The 15,590-nt window shown below is 46.3% G+C and overlaps 1 protein-coding gene across 4 annotated transcripts in view; it reads right to left on the bottom strand.

The window, feature by feature from the left end:
- Nucleotides 1–5,722: 5,722 nt before the first annotated feature.
- Nucleotides 5,723–15,590, bottom strand: part of LOC110535069 (tetratricopeptide repeat protein 28) — a 330,426-nt gene continuing 320,558 nt past the window's right edge. For 3 of the 4 annotated variants that reach the window (XM_036935884.2, XM_090190663.1, XM_036935887.2), the window contains 11 exons: nucleotides 15,077–15,221; nucleotides 14,691–14,870; nucleotides 14,030–14,571; nucleotides 13,495–13,742; nucleotides 13,016–13,140; nucleotides 12,670–12,901; nucleotides 12,325–12,401; nucleotides 10,342–10,365; nucleotides 9,169–9,298; nucleotides 8,237–8,344; nucleotides 5,723–8,102 (listed from right to left, as the gene is read on the bottom strand). In XM_036935884.2, coding sequence (XP_036791779.1) covers nucleotides 6,487–8,102; nucleotides 8,237–8,344; nucleotides 9,169–9,298; nucleotides 10,342–10,365; nucleotides 12,325–12,401; nucleotides 12,670–12,901; nucleotides 13,016–13,140; nucleotides 13,495–13,742; nucleotides 14,030–14,571; nucleotides 14,691–14,870; nucleotides 15,077–15,221 — 3,427 coding nt within the window. In that variant the 3' untranslated portion in view covers nucleotides 5,723–6,486. The remainder of the gene's footprint in view (nucleotides 8,103–8,236; nucleotides 8,345–9,168; nucleotides 9,299–10,341; nucleotides 10,366–12,324; nucleotides 12,402–12,669; nucleotides 12,902–13,015; nucleotides 13,141–13,494; nucleotides 13,743–14,029; nucleotides 14,572–14,690; nucleotides 14,871–15,076; nucleotides 15,222–15,590) is intronic. The other variant, XM_090190664.1, reaches the window with a different exon arrangement.

The raw sequence follows: 15,590 nt of genomic DNA on the forward strand, positions 1-15,590 counted from the left end.
AAAAAAGTGAAAAAAAAAAAAAAAAACAGCCCTATCTGGTGTAACAAAGACAGGAACAATCACCCACAAACCCCAACACCAAACACTAGATATGGTTCCCAATCAGAGACAATGACTAACACCTGCCTCTGATAGAGAACCATATCAGGCCAAACACAGAAACAGACAAACTAGACACACAACATAGAATGCCCACTCAGATCACACCCTGACCAAACAAAACATAGAAACATACAAAGCAAACTATGGTCAGGGTGTGACAATATCGACACAACCTGAAAGGCCGCTCAACAAGGAAGAAGTCACTGCTCCAAAACCGCCATAAAAAAACAGACAACGGTTTGCAACTGCACATGGGGACAAAGATTGTACCTTTTGGAGAAATGTCCTCTGGTCTGATGAAACAAAAACAGAACTGTTTGGCCATAATGTGGGAAGAAGACCATTTTAATGGCATTAATTCTTCTGAGCAGAGAAATTGGGAGAGTTCTCCAAAATTGTATGTTTGCCTTGAGTTTTTGCATCAGAGAGGGGATATTATCTTTAAATAGTAAGGAGTATTGTTTGGTAACTACAATTCTTAGGTAGGTACATTTTTCTGAAGATGACTTAACCGGAGATGTTCTAGCCAGGAGGTGTTTTGCAACCGTATGGGCATTAATTCACTCTTGTTCCAATTTATTCTGTATCCCGAGAAGGTACCAAATAAATTAATCACATCAAGAATAGCTGGAATACTAGCCTGGGGTTCTGTTACATAGAGGAGAATGTAATCTGCGTATAGGTAAATCTTATTTAGAGTATCTTTATTATTATAGCCGTGTATTGCTGCATGAGATCTAATCGCCTGAGCTAGAGGTTCAATAATTAGGGCAAAGAGCATAGGCGACAGCACACAACCCTGCCTTGTCCCTCTATAAAGGTTAAATCGGGGCGACAATGATTGGTTAGTTAGTATTCTCGCACAGGTGTTCCTATATAAAAGCTGGATCCAATTTATGAACCCATCTCCAATATTACATTTCTGTAGGACCTTGAATAGATGGGGCCACTCAACTTGGTCAAAGGCCTTTTCGGCGTCAAGAGATATAACAGCAAGGTCCACGTTGGGTAACCTCTGAGCATACATAATGTTGAAGAGGCTCCTGAGATTGAAGAATGAGTTTCTGTTAGGGATAAAGCCGGTCTGGTCCGAATGGACCAATTTGCCAATTAAAGTGCTAAGCTTGTTAGCCAGAGTTTTTGCTAAAATCTTTTGGTCTGTATTAAGGAGAGATATTGGTCTGTATGACCCTACCTCTTCCGGATCATTACCCTTCTTATGTATAACTGCAATGAACGCCTCATCCAAAGTAGATGGGAGAGCTCCATCCTCATTGGCCTGAGCCAACATTTTGTGCAGGTAGTGAGAGAGCATGTTGCTGAATGTTTTATAGAATTCACCAGGGTATCCATCTGGGCCCGGGGTCTTGCCACTCTTTAGAGATTTAATTCTTTCTCAAATTTCTTCAAGAGATATTTCCTTATTCAGGAAGTTAGAATCTTCCTGGTTCAGGGCAGGAATGTATATAGAGTCTCATAAAACTGACGGAATCTGTCATTGATGTCTTTGGGGGAAGAGAGTAATTCCCCAGAAGCAGATTTAACTTTGTGAATCACTCGGTCACTCACATTTTGTCAAAGTTGTCTGGCGAGTAATTTGCCGCCACCAAAGCGGAGGGATCTACGGGCGGAGGGGGGTCTACGTCCCGCACCGGAGTCGCCGCCGTGAAGGGATGCCCACCTGGACCCTCCCCTTTAGAGTCAGGTTTTGCGGCCGGAGTCGGTTACTGTCACGCCCTGGACATAGTGAGGTTTTTATTATCTTTTTTGGTTAGGCCAGGGTGTGACTAGGGTGGGCATTCTAGTTTCTTTATTTCTATGTTTGTGTGGTTCTCAATCAGAGGAAGCTGTCTATCATTGTCTCTGATTGGGGATCATATATAAGTTGTCCTTTTCCTTTGGATTTTTTAGGTAGTTATTTTCTGATTAGTGTCTGCACCTGACAGAACTGTTCCGTTTTTTCATTTTGTTAGAGTGTTTTTGAGTAATAAAGAATCATGAACACTTACCACGCTGCGTTTTGGTTCATGCCTTCAGACGAGAGACGTTACAACCAGTCAAAAGTTTGGACACACCTACTCATTCAATGTTTTTTCTTATTTTTTTTTATTTTTTTCTATATTGTAGAATAATAGTGAAGACATCAAAACTATGAAATAATACACATGGAATCATGTAGTAACCAAAAAAAGTGTTAAACATGTCAAAATATATTTGAGATTTGAGATTCTTCAAGTAACCACCCTTTGCCTTGATAACAGCTTTGCACATGCTTGGCATTCTCTCAACCAGCTTCATGAGGTAATCCTGTGGAATGCATTTCAATTAACAGGTCAGCCTTGTTTAAAGTTAATTTGTGGAATATCTTTCCTTCTTAATGCGTTTGAGCCAATCAGTTGTGTTGTGATAAGGTAGGGGATGTATACAGAAGATATCCCTATCTGGTAAAAGACCAAGTCATAGAACAGCTCAAATAAGCAAAGAGATAAAGGTCAGCTCAAATACTTTAAGACATGAAGGTCAGTCAATTCGGAACTTTTAGTACAGTCGCAAAAACCATCATGCGCTATGATGAAACTGGCTCACATGAGGACTGCCACAGGAAAGGAAGACCCAAAGTTACCTCTACTGCAGAGGATAAGTCCATTAGAGTTAACTGCACCTCAGATTGCAGCCCAAATAAATGTATCACAGAGTTCAGGTAACAGACAGATCTCAACATCAACTGTTCAGAGGAGTCAGGCGTGAATCAGGCCTTCATGGTTGAATTGCTGCAAAGAAACCATTACTAAAGGACACCAATAAGAAGAAGAGACTCGCTTGAGCCAAGAAACACAAGCAAAGGGAATTAGACCGGTGGAAATCTGTCTTTTGGTCTGATGAGTCCAAATATAAGATTTTTGGTTCCAGCCACGGTATCTTTGTGAAATTCAGAGTAGGTGAACGGATGATCTCTGCATGTGTTTGCCACCGTAAAACATAGAGGATGAGGTGTGATGGTGTGGGGGTGCTTTGCTGGTGACACTGTCTGTGATGTATTTAGAATTCAAGGCACACTTAACCAGCATGGCTACCACAGCATTCTGCAGTGATACGCCATCCCATCTAATTTGCGCTTAGCGGGACTATCATTTGTTTTTCAACAGGACAATGACCCAAAACACACCTCTGTGTGCTATTTGGGGCTATTTGACCAAGAAGGAGAGTGATGGAGTGCTGCATCAGATGAACTGGCCTCCACAATAACTCGACCTCAACCCAATTGAGATGGTTTGGGATGAGTTGGACCGCAGAGTGAAGGAAAAGCAGCCAACAAGTGCTCCGCATATGTGGGAGCTCCTTCAAGACTGTTGGAAAAGCATTGCAGGTGAAGCTGGTTGAGAGAATGCCAAGAGTGTGCAAAGCTGTCATCATGACAAAGGGTGGTTACTTTGAAGAATCTAACATTTATATATAAAAATGACTTATTTAACACTTTTTCGGTTACTACATGATTCCATATGTGTTATGTCATAGTTTTAATGTCTTCACTATTATTCTACAATGTAGAAAAACTTTTGAGTGGTACTGTAAATACAGTTTAAGTCAGAAGTTTACATACACTAGCCAAATACATTTAAACTCAGTTTTTCACAATTCCTGACATTTAATCCAAGTAAAAATTCCCTGTTTTAGGTCAGTTAGGATCACCACTTTATTTTAAGAATGTGAAATGTCAGAATAATAGTAGAGAGAATGATTTTTTCAGCTTTTATTTCTTTCATCACATTCCCAATGGGTCAGAAGTTTGCATACACTCAATTAGTATTTGGTAGCATTGCCTTTAAATTGTATAACTCGGGTCAAACGTTTCGGGTAGCCTTCCACAAGCTTCCCACAATAAGTTGGGTGAATTTTGGCTCATTCCTCCTGACAGAGCTGGTGTAACTGAGTCAGGTTTGTAGGCCTCCTTGCTTGCACACACTTTCAGTTCTGCTCACAAATTTTCTATGGGATTGAGGTCAGGGCTTTGTGATGACCACTCCAATACCTTGACTTTGTTGTCCATAAGCCATAAGCCACAACTTTGAAATAATGATTGAGGTCATTGTCCATTTGGAAGACCCATTTGCGACCAAGTTTAACTGATGTCTTGAGATGTTTCTTCAATATATCCACATAATTTCCCGTCCTCATGATGCCATCTATTTTGTGAAGTGCACCAGTCCCTCCTGCAGCAAAGCACCCACACAACATGATGCTGCCACCCCCCTGCTCCACACTTGGGATGATGTTGTTTGGCTTGCAAGCCTCCCCCTTTTTCCTCCAAGCATAACGATGGTCATTATGGCCAAACAGTTCTATTTTTGTTTCATCAGACCAGAGGACATTTCTCCAGAAAGTACGATATTCGTCCCCGTGTGCAGTTGCAAACCATAGTCTGGCTTTTTTATGGCAGTTTTTGAGCAGTGGCGTCTTCCTTGCTGAGTGGCCTTTCAGGTTATGTCGATATAGAACTCGTTTTACTGTGGACATAGATACTTTTGTACCGGTTTCCTCCAGCATCTTCACAAGGTCCTTTGCTGTTGTTCTGGGATTGATTTGCACTTTTCGCACCAAGGTACGCTCATCTCTAGGAGTCAGAACGCGTCTCCTTCCTGAGCGGCATGACGGCTGCATGGTCCCATGGTGTTTATACTTGCGTACTATTGTTTGTACAGATGAACATGGCATTTGAACTTGCTCCCAAGGATGAACTAGACTTGTGGAGGTCTCCCATTTTTTTCTTGAGGTCTTGGCTGATTTCTTTTGATTTTCAAGCAAAGTCACAGAGTTTGAAGGTAGGCCTTGAAATACATCCACAGGTACACCTCCAATTGACTCAAATGATTTAAATTAGCCCATGAGAAGCTTCTAAAGCCATGACATAATTTTCTGGAATTTTCCAAGCTGTTTCTAAGGCACAGTCAACTTAGTGTATGTAAACTTCTGACCCACTGGAATTGTAATTCAGTGAATTATAAATGAAGTAATCTGTCTGTAAACAATTGTTGGAAAAATTACTTGTGTCATTCACAAAGTAGATGTCCTAACCGATTTGCCAAAACTATAGTTTGTTAACAAGAAATTTGTGGAATGGTTGAAAAGCGAGTTTTAATGACTTCAACCTTAAGTGTATGTAAACTTCCGACTTCAACTGTATCTGTTGTATGGTGAACTTGAGCTTCATTAAGGTTTATTTGTAATAATAGCCCATGCCTACCCAGCCACCGACCTCACCACACGTCACTGGAGCACAGGGCCTGTATTCATAAAACGTCTCAGAGTACGAGTGCTGATCTAGGATCAGTTTTAGAGCTTAATTATTAAGATTACATGTAGAGGGAGGACCTGATGCTAGATCAGCACAAATTTTACACTAACATTTTAGTTATTTAGCAGACACTCTTATCCAAAGCAACTTACCATTAATGTGTTCATGTTACAATATCTCGATGAGCACTTCTACTCTGATGTGTAATTGCACTGTTCACAGTAATCTGTGTATTGTGGTCACAAGATTTTTCCAAAGTCATTAATGCAGTGATACAGCATTTTCATAAGCATGCTAAATCGTCAACGCAATAAAATAAGGCTAAAATATTAGAAAGCAAACATGATTTTTATTGAAACAGGTTTACTGATAAATGACAGAGATGGTTGTCATGACACTTCCTTGTTTAATTTCCAAAATCATGGACAAAAAAGTCATACATGGTACTTAACATTGAATAGCAAGGGAATCCATGCTGTGGAGCAGACACTCAATTCACAAAGAAATCAGGCAAAATGCCAGTTTCAATTTCAATAAAAAATATGTAATATTTTTTATTTTTTTTATTTATCCATCTTTACATGGTACAATTTTGTTAACTTTTTTTATAATATAAAAACACTTAATACTGATTGTGAAACAATGGATTTAATTTACAAAACAATAATAATTATAATAATATTAATATTAATAACAAACAATAATAATAACAATAATCATTAAATTGAAACAAAAATAGAATGGAGGAGACCAGTTGGAGCGGTTTCATCTTGGCCCACACAAATAGCACATTTTTTGGAGGAAATACCGATTGGCATTGAAGTCTACCTGACACACACACACAAACAAACACAGTATCAGGTCTTTGAGTATTTCTCATTGCCATTGACAGTGTTATGGGTACAATGACGAGACACTTTCTAAGCATTCATGAGCCTCTGAGGGATCACTCTCATTGGCTGATTATGTACTTTTCATTGTCAATCAAGTTCGGTGGGCCAATAGTGACCCTCCAGAAAGTGCCCAACTCCCCCAGTACAAAGGATAACAAGTGGTAGGCAAAATACAGGAAAGAGGACATTTAAAGTGTCTCAGCATTTGGAGGATGGGAAAAACCTGCCAGGGGAGAGGAACTTGTATCCATTGCCGGCAGGTAGTCTGATAGAGCGAGGACCAGGGCTGCTGCTAGTGGAAATAGAGGGCGAGGGGGCCATCTTTCTGGGGTTGTGTCCATTGGAAGGATTCTTGTTGCCCCTGTCCAACGACTGCAGCCCCAGCTCCCGCAGCTCCAGGCTGTCTTGGGCGTCGCTGGGGGAGCAGTGTCGTGGGGAGAGGTTCAGAAGGCTCAGCACATCTCTCTTGGCAGAGACCAGGGGTCCTGGGGCGCTACGGAGAGCCCGGACTGGACCCAGATGCTGCTGCTGTTGCTGGGATGCTGTGTTGGCCCAGAATGTCTTCAGGTTGTGGATGGCCACAACCTTCTCATCGATGACGCCCCTCCTGAGGCGGTCCAGGTCTGGGGCATCGGCAGGGCTGGAGCAGGCAGAGCCCGTGGAGGAGTAGGAGAGAGCTGGGGATGGGGCACTGCAAGCCGGGGACTGGTGGCCAGAGCTGGGGGACACGTTACTGGGAGAGCGGGAGATGTGACCACTATAGGGGGAGCTGGGGTATTTGAGTTTGAACTGGGCGTGGCTGTCCAGGGTAGGGGAGGGGTGACTGCCATCCTTTAGAGAGGTCTCCGAGGCTGCAGGGCTGTTGTAACCAGAGCTGATCTTCTGCAGGGAGGAAGAGCGGGAGGGAGGTTTGGGTCGTGGGGAGGACTGGACACGGACACTGGCGCTGCTGCTGGGGCGGCTGAAGGCGCTGGTCTCTGAGGAGCGGAAGGCAGAGCTCCTGGCTGAGGTAGCTCCAGCTGCAGTCCCCTCAGCCCCAGCCCGTTGTAAACTCCCCACCGCCCGCAGGTGGCTCTGGGTCTCCTCCAGAATCTTCTGGGCCAGCTCCTGGGGGTCCAGAGGGACAGTCTTCTCCTCCTGGGACTTGACGGTGCTATCTGTCTCAGTGCTGGACTGGTCCGACTCACCTGTGTCTGAGCTGCTCACCTTGCCTGGCACCTTCTGGAGGGGAGGGTTGGGGCTGGGAACCAGGCTGGTCTTGACCGGGGAGGTGGGGGTGCTGACACTGCCTCGAGACGACACAGACACCTGGTAACCCCGCCCAGTGCCCGAGCTGGAACTACTGACAACACCCCTCCCCCCACGGTGGAGGTGGCGCTGCCCGTGACCCGGAGGTAGAGGCAGGGAGTCACAGTGGCTTCCCAGAGGCTCACTGCTGATGATGGAAAAGCCTTCATACTCCTCATCATCTCCCCGGCCCACACCTGCTGCTGCTGCAGCCGCCCCGTGAGGAGAGGAGCGACTGCGGGGAATGTGCAGGTGCTTGTGGGCAGAGAAGTGTGCTGTGGCCCCACCACGCTGTCGATGGCCCAGGAAGTCACACTCTGATTTGGAGGCAAAGCTCATGGTGGAGGCCACGGAGCTCAGGCTGTAGACGGAGATGGCGTCTGAGGCCAGACTGTCCAGGCAGGGTGGGGAGAAGGGCAGGCTGGGGTAGCCCAGTGGTAGGGGGTTGGAGACAAACTGGGCCGAGGCCAGAGACTCCAGGGAGGACGAGCTGTCCAGGCTGAGACGCTTTGGCAGCTCTGTGGAGTCTGGGAGAGACGGGGAGAGCCAGGGGGAGGGGGAAATAATTGTAAGGGTAAACATGTTATGGTATAGATTAATGTATCATGTATCAATCAACTATAATCATTAATCACTGTGTATCTACAAATACAATACATACCAAACAGTGCCAGAAGGGACTGGAGGGCAAAGTGCATGGTGCGGCGGTTGGCTTGCTTGCCCGTCTTCAGTACCACCTCCTCCTGACCCACCTCACACAGGTCAAATCCTGCACACACACAGGACAGTTACTCTACCAACCTAGCACACATACAGCACACATATCTGCCTAGCATACATACAGCACACATACCTGCCTAGCATACCTGCCTAGAGCACATACAGCACACATACCTGACAAGCACACATACAGCACACATACCTGCCTAGCACACATACAGCACACATACCTGTCTAACATACATACAGAACACATACAGCACACATACCTGCCTAGCATACATACAGCACACATACCTGCAGCACACATACCTGCCTAGCATACATACAGCACACATACCTGCCTAGCATAGATACAGCACACATACCTGACTAGGATATATACAGCACAAATACCTGCCTAGCATACATACAGCATACATACAGCACACATACCTGCCTAGCATACATACAGCACTCATACCTGCCTAGCATACATACAGCACTCATACCTGCCTAGCATACATACAGCACTCATACCTGCCTAGCATACATACAGCACTCATACCTGCCTAGCATACATACAGCACTCATACCTGCTTAGCATACATACAGCACTCATACCTGCCTAGCATACATACAGCACTCATACCTGCTTAGCATACATACAGCACTCATACCTGCCTAGCATACATACAGCACTCATACCTGCTTAGCATACATACAGCACTCATACCTGCCTAGCATACATACAGCACACATACCTGCCTAGAACACATACAGCACACATACAGCACACATACCTGCCTAGCACACATACAGCTGCTCCTACAACTGACAAATTAGGAAATTATATCCATTTGATAATTATTTTATTGATATACTGTATCTCACCTAGTGCAGCCAGAAATTCATGGCAGCCTGGCAGTCTCCAGAGCTGCACACTGATGGACACTTGGATGGGCAGCAGAGAGAAGTCCTGCTCCTTCTCCCCTGTCTGAAGCTGGACCAGCACCTGGTGGAGCTGGAGGGACAGAAGAGGAGAGAAATACAGGAGGTCAGACAGGAGTAAAGGAGGAAGTTATATACCTTTAACTGGTCTATACCAACTTTTATGGACCTGAGTTGTTGATGGGATCAATTGCTACTGACAGACCAAGAGGATATACTTTTTAAGTAGTGAAGTAGAACAAAACTGACAAATGTGTGATGCTTGTGCTCAAGTCAACTGTTTTCCACCATACACCAGTGTCATAAAATGACTTCCACCATGCCCATCTCTGTTGTGGCAGATGAATGTTCATTTTTGGCAGGTTTAGTAACTCTGCCTCTGCCCTTTGACCCTGTTGATGTTAGTTCCCAGGGGATTGGCTCTTCAGCCTATCAGAACTACAGTAGCTTTACTGTGGAGCGTGGCCCAGGGTGATTTAGATTAGGAGGGAACCATCTCCTCCTCCTCTGTGGGATTTTAACACGTGACCCCCGGGCCACACTCACCCTCACTGTTTAAGGATTATTCAGCCTGGAACAGAGAAACCTTTGTCAAACTGACCTGAAGTAATGTCACCACTTGATTAACATGCCCTCTTCCCTTTCTCTTCTCTGTTCATGCTCTGTTTGTTTATACATGGAATGTTCATCCTTTCATCCTGACCTTGAGTGAACCAGGGTTGTAAACCCAAGAACACTCATAATGCTGCACTGCCCAGCAGTGGAATGTTGGCCCAAACAGCACTATAAACTTGGAGCTAGTAGAGGTCAGTAACTGGAACTGCATGAGACATGTTGAAGTTTCATTTATTTGCACCAAAGAAAAGAAGTGATAGACAACAATACAGATAAAAACAAATAAAGCTGAGATTGGAAGCCCAAGGGCTTATATGAAAATCACACCACAAGAAAACTACATACAGTACATACTGTAAGTGCTAAAGAACAGAGCGTGTTTCACATGCATTTAATCTATTGCTCAGTTAATGTTGATGCAAGAGGATTGTGCTAGGTGGTTTAAAGCAGCAGTGAAATGGAGAGGGATGGGGTGTAGAGGGGGAGGGGAGGCACACTTACCATTCCCACCATATTTTTAACAGCCTTCAGACCGCAAGTTAGAGACAGGGGCAGGAGAGAGAGAAGAGGCTTTTAGTGCATGCATACATGACAGGCCATTCACAAAGAGCAGAGGAGACCAGGTCCAATGGGGACAAAGGGCACACAGGGAAACAGAAAAACACAACTGATGGGTAATGTGTCATACATTAGACACATATTACACAAAACCATTGAATCACCATGCATAGTTGCCTATGCGGTGTGATGTCAGGAATACCTCATGTATACATGGTTGGAATGTTTCAAATGTTATGGTCACCACCAATGTTGAAACAAAAGCCCAAATCCCTTTCTGGATGGATGGCAACAACAACTGCCCGAGTTACACCAGGAACGCACAATCCCTCCATCAGTGCTCAGACAGTCCACAATAGGCTGAGAGAGGCTGGACTGGGGGCTTGTAGGCCTGTTGTAAAGGCAGGTCCTCACCAGACATCACTGGCAACAACGTCACCTATGGGCACAAACCCACCTTCGCTGGACCAGACAGGACTGAAAAAAAGTGCTCTTCACTGACGAGTCGCGGTTTTGTCTCACCAGGGATGATGGTCGGATTTGCGTTTATCGTCGAAGGAATGAGCGTTACACCTAGGCCTTTACTCTGGAGCGAGATCGATTTGGAGGTGGAGGGTCCGTCATGGTCTGGGACGGTGTGTCACAGCATCATTGGACTGAGCTTGTTGTCATTGCAGGCAATCTCAACGCTGTTGCTTTACAGGGAAGACATCCTCCTCCCTCATGTGGTGCCCTTCCTGCAGGGTCATCCTGACATGACCCTCCAGCATGACAATGCCACCAGCCATACTGCTCGTTCTGTGCGTGATTCCCTGCAAGACAGTAATGTCAGTGTTCTGCCATGGCCAGCGAAGAGCCCAGATCTCAATCCCATTGAGCACGTCTGTTGGATCGGAGGGTGAGGGCTAGGGCCATTTCCCCCAGAAATGTCCGGGAACTTGCAGGTGCCTTGGTGGAAGAGTGGGGTAACATCTCACAGCAAGAACTGGCAAATCTGGTGCAGTCCATGAGGAGGAGCTGCACTGCAGTACTCAATGCAGCTGGTGGCCACACCAGATACTGTTACTTTTGATTTTGACACCCCTTTGTTCAGGGACAGATTATTCCATTTCTGTTAGTCACATGTCTGTGGAACTTGTTCAGTTTATGTCTCAGTTGTTGCATCTTGTTATGTTCATACAAATATTTACACATGTTAAGTTTGCTGAAAATAAACGCGGTTGACAGTGAGAGGACGTTTCTTTTTTTGCTGAGTTTATTTCTCAAGCAAGCTAGGACTGTGTTGGAGTGGTCTGAGTGGGTAGGGGTAAACTTAAAACTAGTTGTTATTGGCAGAGAGGTTTGGGACTCTCTTTGTTGAATTAATTCATGAATGAATGATTGAATGAAATAATGAATTAATGAAATTGTATTTTAGTGTCAAATCTCCAGTTGGCAACCCATCCCTTAAGGAAACAATTGACACATAGACAAACATTACAATGATTCACAGCGATAATTCAGTCAGTGATACCTCATAAAGAATGAAAAACAAAAATCTAGACATCAGCTGTTGTACAATATGGTACAAAACACAGGAACATTGCATCTCAGTGCAAGAGGCGTCCCTACAGTCCCTGGTTTGAATCCAGGCTGTATAACATCCGGCCGTGATTGGGAGTCCCATAGGGCGGCGCACAATTTTCCGTCATTGTAATTAAGAATTTGTTCTTAACTGACTTGTCTGGTTAAATAAAAGTTAAATAAAAAATATATATATATATATAAAAAAATGAAGTAAGTCCCCAGCGGCTCAGATAATGGGAAGAGTCAGGTTTCTGTTTCCTTCATAACACACAATGTCTCCCTCTTTGGAGTTGCAAGACACTAAATGCTACACTCCAGTGGTGAGCAGTAACACTGTGCTGCTGTGGTGCTGGGGCCTACCCGGTTGATGAGCTGCTCTCCTGCCTCGGAGGCGGTGATGAGTTTACACAGGGCTTGGAGAGCTGGGGGCGGTAGACCTGGGAGACAAGATTAAAGCACATGGTTCATTATTCAGCATTCTTTCAAGCTGCATTTAATATACCATACATTCAGTAGAAGAGTAATTCTATCTGGTTATTCTATCTGTGTGTTGGTAAAAAGCACACAAAGCCACCTGATAAGCAGTATTGTAACTTTTGATATTCTATAGCAGAAAGATGGAGGCCCAGTTCATGTTTGGAGCTGTTCTCCATCTCACTGTCCTATCCCCAGTCCCATGTCCTCCTGCCAAGGCCCAGTGCCTACCAAGTATTGACTGCAGGGTGGTGCTACACTGCTGCAGCCTGTCTCCAGGGTCTGCTGTAGGGAAGAAGACAGCAGCAGGGATGCCGGTGCCAGCCGAGTCCAGGCGGAAGCCCACAGCGGTCAGCAGGGCATGCCAGCCTGGGACGCCCCCCACCTTGTTCTCCACACTCTGCTGGGACGTGTACATGGAGTTACGCTGGCCGTTCTGAATCCTCTGGAGAGACTTCTCCACCTGGTGGGGACAGGGATATTTAGACTAATGTAAGTGTGTGTGTGTGTGTGTGTGTGTGTGTGTGTGTGTGTGTGTGTGTGTGTGTGTGTGTGTGTGTGTGTATTTGACCCTCACAAGGTGCAGTAAGACCCGCAGAGCATCCCGTGCTCTCTCTGGATACTGTAGGATCTCTGCTAGTGCCTGGCCAATCAGGGACGAGGGGCTGTTCAGCTTCACATCATTACCAATCAGCATGTAGCCTGGACAGACACACCCACAATATCAACAAGAAGGAGAGGAAAAGAGAGATGCAGACAGTGAGAGTCCAGTTGGGTAAACAGAAAGTAATTATGACACAATTGGGAACATGGGTGAACTGGGATCTACTCAGTTGGAGGTGACAAACCAAGCCAATCTGATTGTGTGGAAGTAGGTAGAATGTCCCTAACCTGCCCAGTTGGAGGGGTGGGAGTACTGAGTGTGTGGAAGTAGAATGTCTCTAACCTGCCCAGTTGGAGGGGTGGGAGTACTGAGTGTGTGGAAGTAGAATGTCTCTAACCTGCCCAGTTGGAGGGGTGGGAGTACTGAGTGTGTGGAAGTAGAATGTCTCTAACCTGCCCAGTTGGAGGGGTGGGAGTACTGCTTGCTGCTCTGGACAGTCTTCATGGCGTCTGCGAGGGCAGCGCTGGCCTTGGTCCCGTTGAGCAGAGCGGTGTAAAAGGCATGGACAAACACTTTGGAGGCTGACACAGGAACAGGCCACAGAGACACCAGGACACACTGGGCCCCAGCAGCCAGGAAGGCCCTGGTCAGACCTACCACACCGTCTGCTGTCACCTTACTGCTGGACTCCTGGTATGAGCTGTAGATAAGATACACACACACACGCACACACGCACACACACACACACACACACACACACACACCACCACCACCACCACCACCACCTGGTTTCATAACCCTCTATCACCAATACGAGACTACTGCTCTGTCAACTATATCTTTATCTACCACAGCATAACTACATAACTATCAGTGGATAACAGAGTGGACATTTTGTTATAGAATCCGGTTCCCCCCTCTCCAGGACCACTTGAAATCAGAGGTGTTCCACATTAGGCCAGCCGCCCCTCTCCTGGTCCACTCACCCCAGCACCACCAGTTTGACAGGCAGCCTCAGGTCCAGTATATCAGCAGCGGTGAGCAGGAACTCCTGCAGGGGAGGGCTGTCACAGATACTCTCCGCATCGCTCCCATCATCCTGCAGGTGCAGGCTCTCTGGGATGGTGTAGCTGCTCCCAAACGAGCCCTTCCTGCCCTTGCCTCCACTGCCTCTCTTCCCACCCCCTGCCCCTCTCCCTCCAGTCCCCACACCTGCCCCTGCCCCGCCGGGTATGCTCTCTGGGTTGGGTGTGAGCACCAGGGCGGCCAGCTTCCAGGAGATGTGGGTAGCGAAGTGGGCACACTCGGCTTGGGTGAGGGCACTCATCACCCTCTCCTTGGTGGCAGAGGATCCAGCCAGTGGATGGCAGCCCAGCAGCTCAGACACCATGAGAGCCTCCTCTTCGGCCGAGGGCATGGGCCCCCACAGCCAGCGGTCCATCACAGAGGACGGCAGACGAGGGTTACCCACCACAGCTGCCATGGACACGCCACCACAGGAAGCCGGCCCCGCCCGCCGAGAATGACCCTGAGGACACATTGAGAAAGGCCAATGATGACGATGATAGAATGTAACAGGGGCTTGACAGTGGTAGTAACAGCAATAAAAGAAGTGATGGCATTCAAACAAAAGCCAAGGATTCTGACCTTGGAGCTGATTCCCAGACCCTGGATGGAGGGCACGGCGATGAGGCTGAAGCGTTCATACAGGTACTCATTAGAGGAGCTGCCCTTCAGCAGGGCGAAGGGGATGAGGTACAACTCCCCCTCCAATACCAATATCAGCTGTCTGTGTCTACCCACGGGACCACTGGAATGCATCAGGCCCTGGACAAACAGAGACAGGGAGTGATGAGTGGTATTGATATTGGACTTACTATAGTATAAACACTTTCTCTCTCTGTCTTTCCTCCGCCCCTCTCTATCAAATGCACACACACACACACACACACACACACACACACACACACACACACACACACACACACACACACACACACACACACACACACACACACAGGTCATATGCTCACCCCTTCCATGGGTGCGATGAGAAGGTCGTAGAGGGCACGGAGAGGAGGTTTGTTGAGGTTGCTGGGTCGGCAGGGCAGAGAGGAGCAGCCATCTTTGGCTGGGGACACGGTGTTACTGAACAGGCTAGTCATACTCTGGCAGCTCCTGCAAAACACAAACACAACGGTGTTCATTTCAGATGGCACAGCTATTCACACTGGCACATAGGCATAGTGGTTCTAGGCAACACACACACACACACACACACACACACACACACACACACACACACACACACACACACACACACACTGAGAGTACTAGAAATTGTCTTTCTGGTTGAGGAACTGTGCCTAGAGCCAGCCAGCCAGCAGAGTGCTGCATCGGAAGTGCCCCCTGGTGAGACAGCAGCAGTTCCTGTGGGAAATGTATTAACGGCACAACAATGTACTGTAGTATGGCATGTAGAATGTGATATAGCACAGCACACTAAATAAAATCAATTGTGCATTTGAGATAATATAAATTTCCACT

Source organism: Oncorhynchus mykiss, chromosome 11 (genome assembly GCF_057628025.1).
Source record: "Oncorhynchus mykiss isolate SJ-2025 chromosome 11, ASM5762802v1, whole genome shotgun sequence".
Lineage (NCBI taxonomy): Eukaryota > Metazoa > Chordata > Actinopteri > Salmoniformes > Salmonidae > Oncorhynchus > Oncorhynchus mykiss.